The following is an 18,818-nucleotide window of genomic DNA, read 5'->3' as shown; positions in this document are numbered from 1 at the left end:
TCTATCTGTCATAATCCTTTGCCCTGCAGTCTGTTGCTCTGTGCTATCCCTCCTCAATAAACGCCAGACTGAATGCAGAAAAGAAGGAAAAGAAAAGGAGTCTTGCATCCCTTCCCGAAGATTCACAGGTTTCAACTTGGGCAATTCTGTAGCAAAAGAGAATTCCGAACTTGAAGGGTAGCCACCAAGAACACTTCTCTGTACATCCCTGCAGGTCTGGTATGGCCCATCAGGGTGTAACACATTTCTGTGTTGGCTTTTAAGGTTCTCTTGCTAAAGAGAATGTAAGTACACAATGAGTTGGTTTGCATGTCATCGCAGCAATCCCTGGGTTGTTTAACCCAAGAATTGCAGGGACAAGGAGAGCATGCGGGTTGTGCGCACATTGTTTCTGGTTTTAATTATTTGTTTTCTAATGTGTGAACCAGAAACCGGGTTCTTCATGAGTTAACCCAGAGTTAACTGAACAATTGTCCATGGTTTCAAGTTTTAAGGACTTGCCTTGAAAATGCATTATTAGATACCTATAAAATAAAGACTTGGATGGTAGGTGAAGAAGGAAAAAAATCTTTGCTTTCACTCTCAACATAAGGTATTTGAGAGTCAGACCATATGCAGAGTCCTCATAACCAATTCTTGCCCTTAGTTTTGAGTTCTTACTGGGCCCAACACTGTCATCCTATAGAGGTCTCCTCAGAAGTAAGTCCCATTGAATTCAGTAGGACTTTCAGATAAGTGGGTAGATGGTTGCAGCCTCATTCATGCTGGACTGGCCTTTTTAGCAGTTATACATCAGTGCTGGAGAGAATCCTGATTACTGGTACTCTGAATTGATTTAGTACCACGTGCTAGGAGCTGAATAGACTGCTGAAGCAGATACCTAAAAATGCTAACCAGAAATACACAAATAGATGCTGTATACAGTGTAACTAAAGTGACAAAGGGTGCAGTCATTAAAGAATAATGTGTCTTTCTTAGATTTTGAACTGGGTGGAAGGTAGATCTCCAAGGGCTTTGGACTTCAGCTCCCAGAAGCCCCTTCCAGCATGTCCAATGGTCAGGAATGCTTGGAATTGAAGTCCAAAACATAGACTTCAATTCCAAGCATTCTTCAATTCCAAGGGAGAGTCTGCCCAGCCCTGACTTAGAACATGTGAACCCTCTTCTTTACTAAAAAACACAGATGTTTTACTTCAGTCCATCCATCTAAGACAGTGGTCCCCAGACGCTGTTGGACTACAACTCTCATAATCTCTGCCTGTTGGGTATGCTGGCTGGGGCTGATGGGAATTATAGTCAAAAACATGCAGACCCAAGGTTGGGGAAGCCTGGCCTAACAGGTTAAATCAGTTAAGAGCAAAGAGCAGAGACTTCTTGACTGTGACTCAAGACTTTTCCCCAGCCCCAGAGGCCCACTGAACCCCAACCCTCCATTCCAATGATTTTGGGTTGTTTCCAGCGTTAGTCCTAGTGACAGTAGACCCACTGAAATGAATGGGACAAGTTAGATTAACATTGGATACAACCCTTTTCATTTGCAGACAGTTTCTTTGATTATCTATTATTTCTTTATTTTTGTTTTTCCTGGGGCTGTCAGCTGATTTAAGAATTCATAATTAAAAACATATACAACAATTTAGAGCGCAATCCTATGGTCCCTGGGCAAGCGTCCCAGCAACCATAGGATTGTTCAGATTCCCCCCTCCGAGGTTGGACACAGTGCTCTGACCTCAGAAGGGGGAAGCAGAGATCCGATTCTCCTCCCCTGCCCCCTCACAGTTGGCACGGAAAGAACTGCACTGGCAGTCCTGAGGCTGGAAAAGTGACCTCAGGGGAGTAGGAAAGGGGGCGTTCCAGCAGACAGGGAAGAAGAGTCCAGAGAGGCCAAGATACAATTTATCCTGAGACTCTTTCAGCCTCCTCACCGCCCCCTCCAAGGACCCTTGCTAGATGGGCTAAAAAGCCTGTCTAAAGGAATTGCGGGGTGGGAGGATGGGGGTGTGAAGATTGCCTCTGCCACTCCTCCTGCCCTACATGGAATGATTGGATGCCTCTGAATTTGGGGGTTTCTGAACATCAAGGGTGCAATTGATAGTATTGTGCCCTTAGGACGCAATCCTATGCACGTTTGGACAGAAAAAAAAATCCTACAACACCCAGCATTGTTAATGCCAGCATGGTGGGCTGGAGAATGCTGGGAGGTGTAGGGCTTTTTCCTTTCTAAACATGCATGGGATTGTGCCTTTACCCCATTAAAATTGATTAAAATAAATTTTATTTAAATAAATCTACCCCATACCTCAGGTATATACTGAATTATTCTAGAAAGTATAATTGTGATTTACAATATAACAATTAATGAAAGCTGTAACTGATGAATCTAATTAAAGTTAACAGCCCTAATTTTGTTCATTTGGATTTTGTTACTGCTTTTAAATGCTGGCTCATACGTTGTTTTCATAATTGATATTTGAAGCTGGCTGGGACATACCATGGGAAAAGGAGAAAAGAACACAAAAAATGTTGGGTTTGATGCAGACTTGAGTCCGACTTATTTGAATAGGTCTTTTCTAAGTATGACGAAGTCCAGAACCAATACATTATTCTGCAGTGAAGCCTCAAGCTATAGCTGCAGCATTTCAACATGTAATTGATAAACTATAAACAATGCCCCATTGAAACACATTACTTATTAAATGCATAAACAGAAATGACATACATTTAAAGCTTTTGAAATAACCCCAACAGCACTAAGAACTTTTATAATTATTTCAAAAACAAAGGAGATGTTCCTGATTCAGCAATGAAATCAAAATGCAATTAAACCAAGTTCAGAGGTTACACAAGCTATTACTCTTTTAGCCTGAAGATCATTTGACTTTTTTTGCCAGCTTTGGTTCTGCCCCGCGCCCCACCACACTCCCCAGTGATGTGCCTGACAATCTTTCATGACCATGGCATTGCAGTCAGTGGTTAAGCATTTGACCTTCTGGCTACTAGCAATTCTATTCAAAATGGCTGCCACCAGAGGTGTGGCGGTTTGCTGAGTTACCATGGAAACACAGAGGCCTAGCTCCAAGTTAACAGGCCAGACCTCACGGCTGGGGAGACCCTCTCCAGGGGAAAGGAGAAATAGGAAAGCCTGGGCCTTGGGGTTGATGAGGCACCCTCCTCTGCTATGTCACCCAGGAAGCTAAGCTCCCAACTATTTCATCTGCCCAAGGGCATGTATGGCTGCATTTTCCAGCACTTCCACCTTCTGGCCTTCCTTTGCTGGCATCACCACATGGTTCACCATCGCCCGTGCCACTGTCACTGTGGGGACAGACAGAGCTGTGGGGAAGATGTGGGCTACCACTCCTATGACTTGCCTGGCCATCCATTCAACAGGCCGAGATTCCTGACGGTCACACAGCAACAACCTGGAGGAGAAGACAGAACGAGGAACTTTGTGAGGTACCTAGATGTCATCGCTGCTCAGAATAGCAACAGCAGGAAGGCAACAGGCCTCAGATGCGGCCTTTTAGATTAGGAACAAGCGACTGAGGAATAGATTAGTTGAGGAAGGGAGCATGCGGGTGAGGTGCAGACTGCTAGCATTTCTGGAGACACCAAGACCAGAGAACTGGATAATTGTCTTGGATTTATGGTAGCGATTATTAGATTGAGTAGGCTTAAGTATCTACCCTTAGGCCGCATAATGGCAGCTACACAATGGTGCCATCATAATGGCCCACTGACGTCAGCTGAGGCAGCAACCCCACAGGGCTGGTGCCACTGCCACTGGAGTTATTCCCCTGCTGCTCTGGAGAACAGTGGCACCCATGCTGCTCAGGTAAAGTGTAAAGAGGCCATTGGTGGAGTGAAAGTGGTCTAATATGTCCTGTTGCATTAAGAACCAGCATGTGATAGGAATGTGGAACTTGAACTGAGAAGATGGGGGTTAAATCTCTGCTGAGCTATAAAACTCAATGGATGGCCCTTGAATGAACCAGTCTCTCTCAGCCTAACCTCCTTACAGGGTTGTTGTGTTGGTTGAGTCATACCCCCATATATGCCACCTTGAACTCCTTTGAAATGGATATCACCCCCTTTCTCTATTTTATTTATTTATGATAAATAAATATTTATAATATATATAGTTATATGTATTAATTAAGCCAAAAGCTTCTTGAATCTTAGCTTATTCTGCATTCACGACAATTGTTGCTGATTCAATTCACTACATCACATAACGCTGCCCTTGAAAGGGTGGGAAAATACCTGTTTTATCAACTTTCCTAAATCGTACCTATTCAAAACAGTGGTTAAAGCACACAGGGAGGTGACACAAACTTCAGGTGTTTTGGACTTCATCTCCCATCAGCCCAGGCCAGCAAGGCCAATGGTTAGGAATGCTGAGGGTTGTGGCCCAAAACATCTGGAGGGCACCAAGTTCAGCGAAGGCTGGTGGAACCAATCCACTGTAACTGAACCGGCATTATAGATACACCCCTGGAGACCAAAGTGGAGTGGTCCGTTTGCCCTATAAATGGGTCATGCTGGGATGGAGCCTGTGCACATCCACACTGTGTACTTTCAGCCCTACTGTGTAGTAGCCAACGGAAGGAGATTTGATAAGGTGTTTTCAAGTGATGGCCAAACAGGTACTTGGGGCGTCTTGTTTTACTGCGTGATGGGAAGAGAAGGTTCAAACAAGGACAGATCTGCAGTCTGTCGAGGCACAGGAATGTTCCCCACAACCAGCACAGCCTCCTCCGTGGTGTGCCTGGCAACGTTTAGTCATCTCCGCATGGCAGTCAGCACTTGAGTGCTTGCCCTTTGGTCGCACCCACCCACTTCGCAATACTTACGCTGGCCTAAATATGGAGCAACGCTCGAACCCAGCTGCTTGGACTCTGGCCTCTGCTTCACCCTGGTGGGCAGGGAAGGAAATCAACTCTCTTTCTCTGTCAGATACACACTTAGAACTCAAAATCCAGTAGAGATTTCAAAATAAATCGAAGGGAGCTTCCAAAGACCAACATCTAGTGGCAGAGGAGACATCGGCCCTGTTCAGACATCATGCTAAGCCATGATGCTTACGGAATTTGTGCAAACCACAGTGGCTTAGCATGTTGTGTGTGGGGACAAAACCCCACTAACCAGGGTTCTGAAACCACCCCAGCTAATCACCCCACTGCAGCAGGGTTAAGTGGCCCTGGGGTGGCTTACTGTTACATGTGGCAGTCTCCCCGATGGTTAAAACGGGTGGTTTTTAGCCCGCGACCATAGATACAGCAGCCTCGAACATCCCACACTTCTGGTGATGCTCTAGCCAGCACAGACTTTCTCTATGATCACTGGTGCATTGCGAGAGACGGAGTAGCTGGCGTGCACAATTTCATAGCGCGTGGGCCACTTGGATCACCAGTGACAGTGGCAGAAGGATGGCTACGGACTACGGTAACTAGTCCGAGGGGGGTGGTTACAGGAACTACATGTCGCCACGTGGTTCCCAGTTGTGTGGCGGGTATGCGCATCGTGGTTTCGCTACCCCCCCTCCATAGTTACCCTAACCACCTGTCAGGCTCTGGCGATTAGCATCTGTAAGCGTCATTAGGTTGAATGGAAATAAAGCCTTGGAAAAGAGCCCTTTTGTCTGCGTGTTGATTCTAGCTACTTGAGGATTACAGAAGGCAGCAGGGGCGCTCCTGACACCCCCGCCCCCATGCGCCTCTGAGCAGACCCATCATCTCTCAAACACCATTTGCTTCCACATTCAAAATCTCAGGCCACAGATAAAAGAGACCTGGCCTGCATACTCACTAAAGGGTGAGATCTCCCCAAACAACAACTCCTCAGCCAAGGGTGCTGCCTCTTGGGAATATTGCAACCTCATCTGCAAGGTATAGGAAGGGGGCAGTTGGGCAGTTAGCTAGTTAATGCCTGGGCATAGCTAGCCATAGGAACTCCATAGTCTTCAGGGGTTTCCTTTTTTCTCCTTCCTGTTCCCCCCCCCCCCCGCCCCATCTGCCTTCCTCCATTGCTGGGAGCACATGCTTGGACTGTCTCCTGCCTGAACACAAAGAAATTAACTGAACAAACTCCTTTTGAAATGTAAGCTGTGCCTGCATGTTTTACTGCAGGAATACTTATGGGTAAGCCTTCAATAAAAGAGGAGTGTTTTGTTGGCTTTTCTAAGATAGCCTGTGTGCTTGTGGGGTTGGCAAACACTCATTCTGCTTTGCCTTTCTCTCTGATAACTGCCTTATTAAAAAGAAGCAGCAATACTATATAAACCTAACACTCTCTCCCCTGAAAATGCACACTACTGCAGCTCCTGCCAAGGAGACTGATATAGGAAGAGACTACAGACTTAGAACTTGGGTATGTAAGGATAGAATTGGGAACAGTTCCAAAACTAGAAGTTCCTTCTGTCTGTTGGCTATCTCATCTTGAAGCCCACTGGGCCTGCTCAGATGTCATGCTAAGCCATGATCGTTGTGGAATTTCCACTAACCATGGTGGCTTAGCGTGAGGGGGGGGGGAGAAAACCATGTTCCCCGTGGTTAGTAAGCCACCCCCACTAACCACCCCCCTGCAAAAGGGTTAAGGGCCCCCAGGGGGGCTTACTGTGTTGTCTGGCAGGCTCTTCAGTGGTTTAAACAGGCTCCAGAGGACTTCCAAGCCATAACCATTGAGTCCGCTTGCTAGAGTGTTTGCCACTGCAGGCAACGTTCTCGCCACCGCGGACTTTCTCTATAATCGTGCGGCCATTTGGGATGCTGGAACAGACGTCAGGAGCCCATTCGCACTGCAGAGGATGTTGGGATGCATGCTAACCACTCAGGTAAGTTCTCCAGGTAACTATGGAGGGGGGCAGGGTAGCGGAACCATGCAGCACTGTGTGGTTCCCAGTCATGTGATGGGCCCACATGTCATGGTTTCGCTACCCCCCCCCGCTCTGTAGTTAACCTAATCACCTTCCCTCCAGGCTCGTGTGAATAGGCCCACCGATTAGGGCCTCACCCGCCAGACACACCTTAACCCGGAGGGTGAAGAAGATGCTGGAGTCATTTGCACCCTTGCCCGATTCTAAGACGAAGTGGCGGCATCCACCGGCTTTGGCTAGCTGTGCCGAGTGCTCGACGTAGTCACGGTCGACGCGCACAAATCCATCCTGGGAGGTGCGGTAGGGAGAGGGAGTAACGTTAGGAAAATCCACTCTGTCCCAAGTGCCTGGGGCGAGTCAGCACAGATTTAAAGACCATTCGTCAAAAGATTTCATTCATTAGGTGGCATGTAGCTGAACAAATTCAACCAGTGGGTGACAGGCAAGGCAGTATAGGACTTGGACTAGGGAGACCTGGGGTCAAACCTCCACTCAGCCTTGAAAGCTGGGTGAGACAGTCATTCTACCTCTGTTTAGCCTACCTCACAGGGTTGTTGTGTGAGAGAAAAACAGATAGCCCCATGCATGCCGTCCAGAGCGCCTTGGAAGAGGTGTGGTGCACACATGTAATAAATAAATAAAACTTGCAAAACCTTTGCGTCTATTCCCCCACCCCACCCCCGCCGCCACCCAATGGCCAGCCCATTCCGCCCTCCCCCCAGTCTCCCAAGCCTTCCCATTTCAACCTCGCTATGCTCAGACTGAAAAGGCAAAGAAAAGAGACCATCTTGCCACACTGGCCCCTTCCACCAAAACTTTAGGATGGCCACCAATCCTGCACCTCCTTGCTCGCCCCCAGTCTCTCCCCCTCCTCAGTTCCTCCCGCACACTGGAGGTCGCCCAGCTCTCCCACCAGGCCGGGCTCCTCACCGCTCCGGCTTTGGCCCTGGTTGTCCCCAGGCAGCAAAATCCAGTGGTGTGGCCTCGGAAGGCGGCAGCAGAGTCGTCCAATTTCTCGAAGTCAACAAGTTCTTGGGACTGGGGGGTGGTCCGAAAGAGAAACCCCAAACAGGAAATAACTCATTAACGATCCAAGTGGACGAATGGAGCTTTGAACAAGTAAGCAAACAAGCAGTGACCTTTCTATGGGTCCCAACCCCCCACTCCCCGCCCCCAAAGAGAAAAGATTCTCTAACCTAGAAGACTTAACACAACTCCAGTGTGTTTGGGAGCCAAGTGAGATTACTCAATGATGATGGAATTAGTGGGCAGTATCTGACACTACCCTCACACCAGCAGGACCGACTGTTAGCACAACAGGAAGCCAGCACTTCCTGAAACAACTGGAAATAAGCTGAAACATTTGTTTCCAGAACTGGGAAGGTCAGTAGACCTTGCAGAAAGGAGCTCTGCTCCCCTGTCCCATTCTGGAAACGAGTGTTTAAGTTTGTTATTTTGGGGTTGCTTTAGGAAGCGTTAGCAGTGGGTTCTGCTGGGACAAAAGAATGAGTGGAGGTGCAGTGGTAGTACTGGATATAAGAATGTAAGAAGAGCCCTGCTGGATCAGACCAAGGTCCATCTAGTCCAGTATTCTGTCCACACATTGGCCAACCAGCTGCTTGTGGGAAACCCAATGGTAGGACACGAGTGCAACAGCACCCTCCTGCCCAAGTTCCCCAGCAACTGGTGAGTTCCCTAGCAACTGGTACTTCCCACAGATGCTAGGAAGCATTAGAAGAGTCTGTGCCTTCCTTCTCTCTTTGTCTGCTAGCCCTGCCATTCCCCACTGGAGAGGGAAGAGATGAAGGGCCCTTGTTTCCTGCATGACTTGTCTGTGCAACCCACACTTCCCTGTGGGGCGACCCTATTTAAAACCTGCTGACGGCTAGTATGTCAGACATTGTAGATGGGTGGGGAACTCCAACCCCCATCAGCTCCAGCCCGCCTGGCCATGGCAAGGGATGATGTAGTCCAACAATGTCTGGAGGGTCACAAGTTCCCCATAGCCTAATGTAGAGAGGAAGGGAGAGACATCTGTATGCCACGACACAGACACCACTCCTGTGCCATTTGCAAAGCTGCTACTGCTGGCCTTGCTATTCCCCTGTGGTAGTAGTTTTGGAAATATTGCAACCTCATCTGTAGGGATGTGCGAAAGTCACTTACCTTTTTGAAGGGGTGATTGGCAGTGGGGGGGAGGCGCTCCGCACCTCCCCCTGAAATCCTAACCCGGCTGGCTCCGCTCCACGGCAACTCTGCGGAGCCGCTGCCGGGTGCATTCGCAGGCGTGTGGAGCCTGTGGATGCAAATGGCGGTGGCTATGGCGGCCGCCATTTGCGTTCCTGTTTTTTTGCCGTGATAGGCTATGTAAATATTTACATAGCCTATCACGGCAAAAAAAAAATAAAATGGGCGCAAATGGCGTAGCGGCCGCCATTTGCGCCCCTGTCTTTCACCGTGATAGGCTACGTAAATATTTACGTAGCCTATCATGGCAAAAAAACAGGAACACAAATGGCGGCGGCTACAGCGGCTGCCATTTATGTTCCCTTTTGTTGCCGTGATAGGCTGCGCAAATGGCGTCCCTGTGTTAGCCGTGATAGGCTATGTAAGTATTTACGTAGCCTATCATGGCAAAAATGGGGAAGAGAATGGCAGCTGCAGACACGGCCGCCATTCGCAAAGCAGCGCAAACGGCACCAAGTAAGTGCTCTGTTTCGCGCGCCTTTCGCAGGGTGGTGGGGCGGCGGGGGCGTCATTCTGCCACGGATTTTGGGGGCCCGAATGCACTAGCATTTAGCCTCACTGAGATCCGTGGCGGAATCCCTGACATCCCTACTCATCTGCAAGTTACAGGAAGGGGCCAGTGCTGGGAATCTGGGCAAAGGAACTTATAGCTTACGGTGGTTTCCTGTTTCCTCCTTCCTGCTCCATCCTGCATTACTGGGAGCACATGGCATGCCGTCTCTGTCTTCTGCTTGAACGCAAGAAATCGACTGAACAAACTCCTCTTTGGAAAATGTAAGCTGAGCCTGTATATTTTAATGCAAGAAACGGTGAGTAAAGCTGTTTTTTTCCATAACTAAAGCAAGAGTGTGGTCTCTTTTTTATTAAGATAGCCTTGGGTATCCATGTGGGCTGGAAAGACTTTAAAAAAGGAAATTCTAAAGGCACAATTACAAGCAATTCCAAGAAGAACAAAAGGCGGAAGACAACAGAAGAAGCCAATGTGACTTCACAAAAAGCTCAGAAATGACCTGAAAACAACAACAAAAAAACACATATAGGAAGTGGAAGGAAGGCCAAGCTACAAAGGAAGAGTATAGGCAGGTAGCACAGAATTGCAGGGGAGGCGTCAGGAAGGCTAAAGCTGAGCTGAGGTTAGCCAGGGATGCTAAAAGCAACAAAAAAGCTTTCTTCAGATATATCCATAGTAAAAGATAGAGGAAAGAAATGGTGGATCAGCTATTAAATAAGGATGGCAAAACGATAACAGATGACAAGGAAAAGGCAGAGGTGCTCAATTCCTACTTTGGCTCAGTCTTCTCCCAAAAGAGGGTCTATGACCCCCCTGGCAAAGGCGAAGTGCAGGCTGAAGGGGCAGGATTGCAGCTTGAGATCGATAGGCATATGGTCAAGGAACACCTAATTACTTTGAATGAGTTCAAATCTCCAGGGCCAGATGAACTGCATCCTAGAGTAATAAAGGAACTGGCAGAAGAACTCTCAGAGCCACTGTCTATTCTCTTTGAGAAATCATGGAAGACGGATGAAGTGCCAGATGACTGGAGGAAGGTTAATGTTGTCCCTATCTTCAAAAAGGGTAAAAAGGAGGAACCTGGGAACTACAGACCAGTCAGTCTGACATCAATCCCTGGGAAAATTCTGGAGCAGATGATAAAGCAATCCATCTGGAAGCACCTTGAAAACAATGCCGTGATCACTCGAAGCCAACATGGATTTGTCAAGAACAAGTCCTGCCAGACGAATCTGATCTCAGTTTTTGATCAGGTAACCTCCCTTGTGGACCGTGGGAATGCTGTAGGCATAATGCACCTTGACTTCAGCAAAGCTTTCTACAGAGTGCCCCAGGATATCCTGATGAGCAAATTAGCTCAAAGTGGGCTAGATGAAACAACTATCAGGTGGATCCACAGTTGGCTACAGAATCAGACTCAAAGAGTGCTTCTCAATTGGATTTTTTCAAACTGGGGAGAGGTAATGAGTGGGGTACTGCAGGGCTCAGTCCTGGGCCCAGTGCCCTTCAACATCTTTATTAATGACTTGGAGGAGGAGGTGCAGGGAATGCTTATCAGATTTGCAGATGACACAATTGTGTGGGATAGCGAATACTCTGGAAGTCAGAAACAAAATTCAAAGTGATCTGGATAGGCTGGAGCGCTGGGCAGAAAACAACAGAATGACATTTAATAGGGATGAATGCCAAGATCTGCACCTAGGAAAAAGAAACCAAATGCACAGTTACAAGACGGGCGATACTTGGCTCAACAATACTACAAGCAAGAAGGAACTTGGAAATGTTGTCGATCACAAGCTGAATAGGAGCCAAAAATGTGATGTTGCTGCAAAAAAGGCAAATGCTATTTTGGGCTGCATTAATAGAAGCATAGCTTCCAAATCCCAGGAAGTACTAGTTCCCCTCTACTCAGCACTGGTTAGGCCTCATCGGGAGTACTGTGTCCAGTTCTGGGCACCACACTTTAAGAAGGATGCAGACAAACTGGAGAGGGTTCAGAGGAGGGCAACGAAGATGATCAGGGGACTGGAAACAAAGCCCTCTGAGGAGAGACTGAAAGAACTGGGCCTGTTTAGCCTTGAGAAGAGAAGACTGAGGGGAGATAGGATAGCACTCTTCAGGTACCTGAAAGGTTGTCACAGAGAGGAAGGCCAGGATCTCTTCTTGATCATCCCAGAGTGCAGGACACGAAATAATGGGCTCAAGTTACAGGAAGCCAGGAAAAACTTCCCAACTGTTAGAGCAATACAACAATGGAACCAATTACCTAGGGAGGTGGTGGGCTCTCCCACGCTGGAGGCATTCAAGATGAAGCTGGACAGCCATCTGTCAGGGATGCTCTGACTTGGATCCTGCATTGAGCAGGGGGTTGGACTTGATGGTCTTACAGGCCCCTTCCAACCCTACTATTCTATGATTCTGTGAAACGCTCATTCTGCTTTGCCTTTCTCTCTGCTAATTGCCTTTCTAATAGGAGGTAGCAATACCATATAAAACCCATCAAGGAGGAGGGAAAGAGGGCAGGGACTCTGCTCATGTTTCCTCCAGACTAATTCTATGCAGGTCTACTGTGAAGAAAATCCTATTGACTTCAGTGTGTACAGGACTGCAAGCGAAGATGGCCCTGGTGCCAAACTAGCTGTTTGGGGAACAATCTATTCCACTGTGTTGTTTTTCTTAAAGGTGTTTTTTTTTTTTTACACCATTTATTTATTTATTTATTTATTTATTAAATTTATTAATCGCCCATCTGACTGGTCACCCAGCCACTCTGGGCGATGTACAACCCACCATAAACAATTTAAAACAATAAAATTTTACCATAAATTTTTTTTTAAAAAAATACCCTAACCCACCCCAAATGCCTGCCTGAACAACCACGTTTTTAATGCACGACGGAAGCTCATTAAAGAGGGGGCATGACGGAGTTCCCTAGGGAGGGAGTTCCACAGAGTGGGGGCCACCACAGAGAAGGCCCTCTCCCTCGTCCCCACCAGTCTAGCTGTCCTGGCTGATGGGACAGAGAGAAGGCCATCCGAGGCTGATCTTGTTAAGCGGCCTGTCTGGTGTTGCTGGAGGCGCTCCTTAAGATAGGCTGGGCCGGAACCATATAGGGTTTTAAAGGTCAAAACCAACACCTTGAATTTGGCCCGGAAAACAACTGGTAACCAGTGCAACTCCTTCAGCACTGGAGTGATGTGATCTCGCCGGCGGCTGCCTTTAATCAGGCGAGCCGCTGCGTTCTGTACCAGCTGCAGTTTCCGAACCGTCTTCAAGGGTAACCCCACGTAGAGCGCATTACAGTAGTCTAAACGAGAGGAGACCAGGGCGTGTACTACCAATGGGAGCAGATGGTCGGGAAGGTAGGGGCGCAGCCGCCGTATCAGATGGAGTTGATACAGCGCTGTCCGGCTCACAGCTGACACCTGAGCCTCCATGGACAGCTGGGAGTCCAAAATGACCCCCAGGCTGCGGACCTGGTCTTTCAAGGGTAGCTGTACCCCATTCAACACCAGGTCAACATCCCCCAGCCTCCTCTTGTCTCCCACCAAAAGTACCTCGGTCTTGTCAGGGTTGAGCTTCTTCAGCTTATTCCTCCCCATCCAGCCACTCACCGTCTCCAGACATTTGGACAGGGATTCTACGGCCAACCTTGGTGAAGATTTGAATGAGAGGTAGAGCTGAGTGTCATCCGCATATTGATGACACTGCACCCCAAACCTCCTGATGATAGCCCCCAGTGGCTTCACATAGATGTTAAATAGCATCGGGGAGAGGATGGAACCCTGTGGCACCCCACAAGTAAGTGGCCACGGGTCCGAAACCTCCTCTCCCAGTGCTACCCTCTGGTACCTGCCAGAGAGGAAGGACTGGAACCACCGCAATACAGTGTTTCCAATGCCCAACCCCTCCAGGCGGTCCAGGAGGATACCGTGGTCAACGGTATCAAAAGCCGCTGAGAGGTCGAGGAGAACAAGGAAGGAGCATTCACCCCTATCCAGAGCCCTCCTCATATCATCCACCAAGGCGACCAAGGCCGTTTCTGTCCCATGCCCAGGCCTGAAGCCCGACTGAAATGGGTCTAGATAATCAGTTTCTTCCAAGTGTGCCTTCAACTGCACCGCCACCACCTGCTCAATCACCTTGCCCAAAAATGGCAGATTTGAGACTGGGCGAAAGTTGTTCAGAACTTGAGGATCCAAGGAGGGCTTCTTTAAGAGCGGTCTTATCACTGCCTCCTTGAGGGCTGATGGCATCACTCCCTCCTCAAGGGAGGCGTTCACCACCGCCTTGATCCCCTCACCCAGTCTCTCTCTGCAGCTCATAATGAGCCAAGATGGGCAAGGATCAAGTAAGCAGGTGGTTGGCCTTACAGATGAAAGCACCTTGTCCACTTCATCAGGAGGAAGAAGCTGGAACCGATCCCACAAAACCGGTTTGCCACAGGCCGCCTCTTGCTCACTAACTGTATCCACAGTGTGCAGAGTAACACACCTAATCTGATCAATTTTATCTGCAAAGTGCCTTGCCAAAGCCTCACAGGAGGCCTTAGAATGCTCCAGTGGTTCCGGAGCCACAGGACCGACCAGGCTGCGGACCACTTGGAACAGCCTCCTGGGGCAGCACTCTGCAGACGCGATGGAGGCAGCATAATATTCCTTTTTTGCTGCCTTCACCGCCACGTGATAGGCTGAAGATATAGCTCTAGCCCGTGTCTGATCGTCTTTGGAGCGAGACTTCCGCCACCGGCGCTCTAGCCGTCTCACCTCCTGTTTCAGAGCTCGTAACCGCGGATTGAACCATGGTGCAGTCCGAGCCCTGTTCAGGGGGAGAGGGCGTTTCGGAGCCACCCGATCTAATGCTCCAGTGATTGCGGCATTCCAGCCACCCACCAGGGTCTCGACCGAGTGGCCGTTGGCATGCCCCAGAGAATCCCCAAGCGCGTTCAGGAATCCATTTGGATCCATAAGACGCCTGGGGCGGACCATTTTAATGGGTCCTCCACCCCTGCGGAGGGGTTGTGGAACCGAGAAGTCCAACATCACCAGATAGTGATCTGACCATGACAAGGGGGTGGTGGATATACCCCCGACTTCCAGATCACTCCCCGCTTCTCCAGAAACAAATACAAGGTCTAGTGCATGACCGGCTACATGGGTGGGCCCAGTTAGAATATGGTGCAGCTCCCAGGAGGCCATGGTCTCCATGAAGTCCCGAGGTGCTCCTGTGAGGATGGCCTCCGAATGTACGTTGAAGTCCAACACCAGTAAGTTAGGGGACTGTACACGCACATCAGAGACCACCTCAAGCACCTCAGCCAGGGAGTCAGTCGTGCAGCGGGGTGGACGGTACACGAGCAGAATCCCCAGACTGCCCTTCGGGCCCAACCTCCAGTTGGGCCTCTTCCCCGGTGGTGGTGGCTTCTCCTGCAGGCCCTGGCTCTCCCAGGCCACCTCAGCCAGCCAGCTTATGTAGCCCCTCCAGGGAGGGCAGGTGGAGCAGCACAGCTGGCTCGGTACCTGGGGGCCTGGTCCTGCAGGGACTGGCGGTCTGCCAGGCAGAAGTCCACAAGGAAGGCCTGGTGGTGGTGGCAGCGGCGGCGGCAGCAGGCCCAGCGGCGGCGGCAGCAGGCCCAGCGGTGGCAAGCACGCCTCTTCCCCGGTGGTGGTGGTGGCTTCTCCTGCAGGCCCTGGCTCTCCCAGGCCACCTCAGCCAGACAGCTTATGTAGCCCCTCCAGGGACGGGCAGGTGGAGCAGCACAGCTGGCTCGGTACCTGGGGGCCTGGTCCTGCAGGGACTGGCGGTCTGCCAGGCAGAAGTCCACAAGGAAGGCCTGGTGGTGGTGGCAGCGGCGGCGGCAGCAGGCCCAGCAGCGGCAGCAGCAGCAGGCCCAGCGGCGGCAGCAGCAGCAGGCCCAGCGGCGGCAAGCACGCCTCTTCCCCGGTGGTGGTGGCTTCTCCTGCAGGCTCTGGCTCTCCCAGGCCACCTCAGCCAGCCAGCTTATGTAGCCCCTCCAGGGAGGGGCAGGTGGAGCAGCACAGCTGGCTCGGTACCTGGGGCCCTGGTCCTGCAGGGACTGGCGGTCTGCCAGGCAGAAGTCCACAAGGAAGGCCTGGTGGTGGTGGCAGCGGCGGCGGCAGCAGGCCCAGTGGCGGCGGCAGCAGGCCCAGCGGCGGCAAGCACGCCTCTTCCCCGGTGGTGGTGGTGGTGGCTTCTCCTGCAGGCCCTGGCTCTAGCTTTTGTGTAGCTTTGTTTTCAAATGTTGTACTGTATACTACTTTTGAAACAGTTGTAAAAAAAAGAAAAGAAAAAAGTGGTTTATATATTCCTTTAAAACACATAACAATGAACGTTTGACTCCAACAGGTATTTAAAAGATCTTAGCCCCACCTACACAGAAACAGAATGAGAAGCGCTTTCTGGTTATAGCTGGATTTTCATGGAATTTCTTTGGTCCGTCAGGGGCACACGAAGCAAGAAAAGTGGAGAATACACTACCTAAAACCCTGCTTTCATGGGTCACACAGCACTTGAAACCGCCATACTTTGGGGTTGGCTGTGTGGAGTAGAACTGGACATCATGAATCCCATAGGTGCTGCTCAGCAAATGAGGGAGGCTTGTTCCCCACGTCTGTCCATCCTGCCCTGCTCAGGGAAGTTTACTGGAAGTGCTGAATTAAGCCCCTGTTGTTTACCTCTCCCTTCTCATCCACCATTGGAATATTGTGAAAGATTAAAAGATGCTGCCCAGTTGTGAATGGGAAAAACAGGCTATATAATCTGAATGGGTGAAGCAGCTACTGCACTTTGGTGAATGGTTGAAACAGCGCTACTGCAGGGAAATACAAATACTGTGAACGGGGGAAGCAGCTACTGCGGTATTCCGAAACAGTGCTATTGCAATTTTCAGAATGGCAAATACAGGCTGCAAACTGGCTAGATATTGTGAATGGGAGAGCAACCCTACTGTGAATGGGGAAAAAGAGGGAATGGAGGGGAAAACGGGGCAGTCCCACCCCTTGACCAGATCACTGCCAGGTCACAGAAATAGGTGTGCTCAGGACTTAATGCTGGGGGATGGGGCACACTGCAACAGAACCATGCGGGAGCAGCGTTTAAGGAAAAAAGACGTACTAAAAGGACATTCCAAAAACGTGCCTTTTCCAGAGGGAAGCTACATGGTTGCTGCGGATTGGCAACAGCATCACCCTGATGTTGTCAGGGTTGGACCTGAGCCCATAGAGCCCCAAAGCAGCTCTGATTCTGAGGACGAGCTACACCCGTGGGAGAGGAGTCTGCTCATCTCTCAGAGGCGCGGCTGCAGGGAGAGGCCCCGTCTCCTCGCATTCCTGAGAGAGATAGTGACCCTGGCAGTGAAAGAGCGGCAGATCGGTTGTTGCTAGACGCAAGGTGCTGGCGCAGAGAGAGGCGTGAGGTGGAGGGCGCCGAGAGGAGGCGCTCAGCCCGCTTGGTGCTACGGGAACGGCTGCGTCCCGATGCCCCATGGGTAAGGGCGGGAGCCTCCACTCCTAGCCCATAAGTTTCAGAGTTTTCCCACCCTCCTCTAAACGGGGACCAACTGCGCAGATGGAGCTTAGGTTACTCTGCTATGATACACTTCGCAGTTCCTTTCTTAGTTGCTGGCAATTAGCATCTGAAAGAGTCATTAGGTTGTAAAGGAATAAAGCCTTGGAAAGAATCCCTTCTGTCTGCGTCTTGTTTGGGCTACTGGAGGGGGCTTTAAGAGGCAGCTAGGGCGCTCCTGACAGATGTGCTGTCACTCCACTAAATTGGCCGTGTAGATGGGGCCCTTGTCTCTTTTAGTTGGCTTTTATATGTCTGCTGCATTTTAATTGGATGGGGGTGGTTTATAATGTTTTGAATCATGTAAGAGGCAGCGTATCACTTACATATTGAAGTTGGAAGCTGTCTTGAATATTTTTGATCCAAAAGGTGGGGCATAAAATTATAGAAATAAGTGATAAGATGCAAGAGCTGGCTATGTAACCCTAACCAACGTGGCGTCGTGATAGAGCCATATTCAAACCTTCACTCAGCCGGGAAGCTCACTGTGTGATTTGGAGCCAGTCACCAACTCGCAGCCTAATCTACCTCACAGGGTTGTTGTTAACATAAAAAGGGGAGGGGGCGGAAGAGGAGAACCACAGATGCAGCTTTGAGTTCAACATGGGATAGAAATGTAATAAATGAACAGTAAGTAACCATCAGAGGCTGGCTTTGCTTTCATACCACGTTGGCGTAAAGCGGCCCTTCCAAGTTCAGCTTTCGGCGGCCGATCAGCGTCACCCTGGAGAACACTTGCTGTCGCAAGATCTCAGCTAGCAGTTCTTTCCCAGTTTCGCCAGAGGCACCCAAGATGAAACAGGACTGGTTCTTTTCTTGGAAGCTCTTTCGGAGATTCTTCAGTTCTTCTGGACTGTGGGCAGCCATTCTGCTGGCAGGAGGCAACGGTGGGGAAAAGAGCACATTTAGTCAGGCAAGGAACACGACATGCCAAAAGCCTGACGTGGCACCTGGCAAGGTTTGGAACAAGCCAGTGCTTAATTTCTAAAAATAAACGTAACCTTAACGCCCCCTGCCCCCCTGTCAGCATATACCACATGACCATCGCAACTGGGGGGGGGGGGGTTACTCCTATTGGCGTATCCTGATCATACTACTCGTGGGATGTATGGCCCGGAGATCGAGCAAGCCCTTTGCTCAAATGAAGGCTGCAGTCCTATGCACACCTGCCCCGGAGAATGTCCCGTTGAACTCAGTGGGGCTTCCTTCTGAGTAGAGATAAATAAGTTTGCACTATCCGGCTAACAATATGCATTACAGTCCTATGCATGTCTACTCAGAACCGAATTCAGTGGGACTTTCTCCTAGAGAAGAAGAGAACGGGTGTTCCTTATTTCCATTGTGCCTGCTGAAGATTTCTCAGTCTAGACATGATGTACTCTGTCAGTTCTCTGAAGTAGGACATGATTGCAACATGTGGTTATTGCAAGTGCCGCAACTGCAGTATTTCCCATCCAGATACCCGTCACCACCCTGAATAGGTATCAAGGTCGTCCCCATAGAAAGGCACAAGCCGTTCCCAAGCCTGTCTCCAAGACGGGCTCCCACCCTCTTGATGTGCTGCACGATTCTGTTCTCACGGAATGTTTCCTTGCAACAAGC

The 18,818-nt window shown here is 49.8% G+C and overlaps 1 protein-coding gene across 1 annotated transcript; it reads right to left on the bottom strand.

Annotated features, from left to right (window-relative positions):
• Window positions 1–2,525: 2,525 nt before the first annotated feature.
• LOC146353427 (protein HTATIP2-like) lies at window positions 2,526–18,083 on the bottom strand. Its single transcript, XM_084836409.1, has 5 exons — window positions 17,883–18,083; window positions 7,805–7,912; window positions 7,025–7,162; window positions 4,854–4,915; window positions 2,526–3,422 (listed from the first exon to the last, which is right to left on the bottom strand). The coding sequence occupies exons 1-5, from the start codon at window positions 18,081–18,083 to the stop codon at window positions 3,206–3,208; spliced, it is 726 nt and encodes a 241-aa protein (XP_084692535.1). The 3' UTR covers window positions 2,526–3,205.
• Between the last annotated feature and the right edge of the window lie 735 nt (window positions 18,084–18,818).

Source organism: Heloderma suspectum, chromosome 2 (assembly GCF_057233095.1).
Source record: "Heloderma suspectum isolate Gila_16-S chromosome 2, 16-S_ref, whole genome shotgun sequence".
In the NCBI taxonomy this organism is placed as follows: domain Eukaryota; kingdom Metazoa; phylum Chordata; class Lepidosauria; order Squamata; family Helodermatidae; genus Heloderma; species Heloderma suspectum.
The sequence above is the reverse complement of the archived record's forward strand: the minus strand, read 5'-3'. Positions and strand labels throughout refer to the sequence as shown.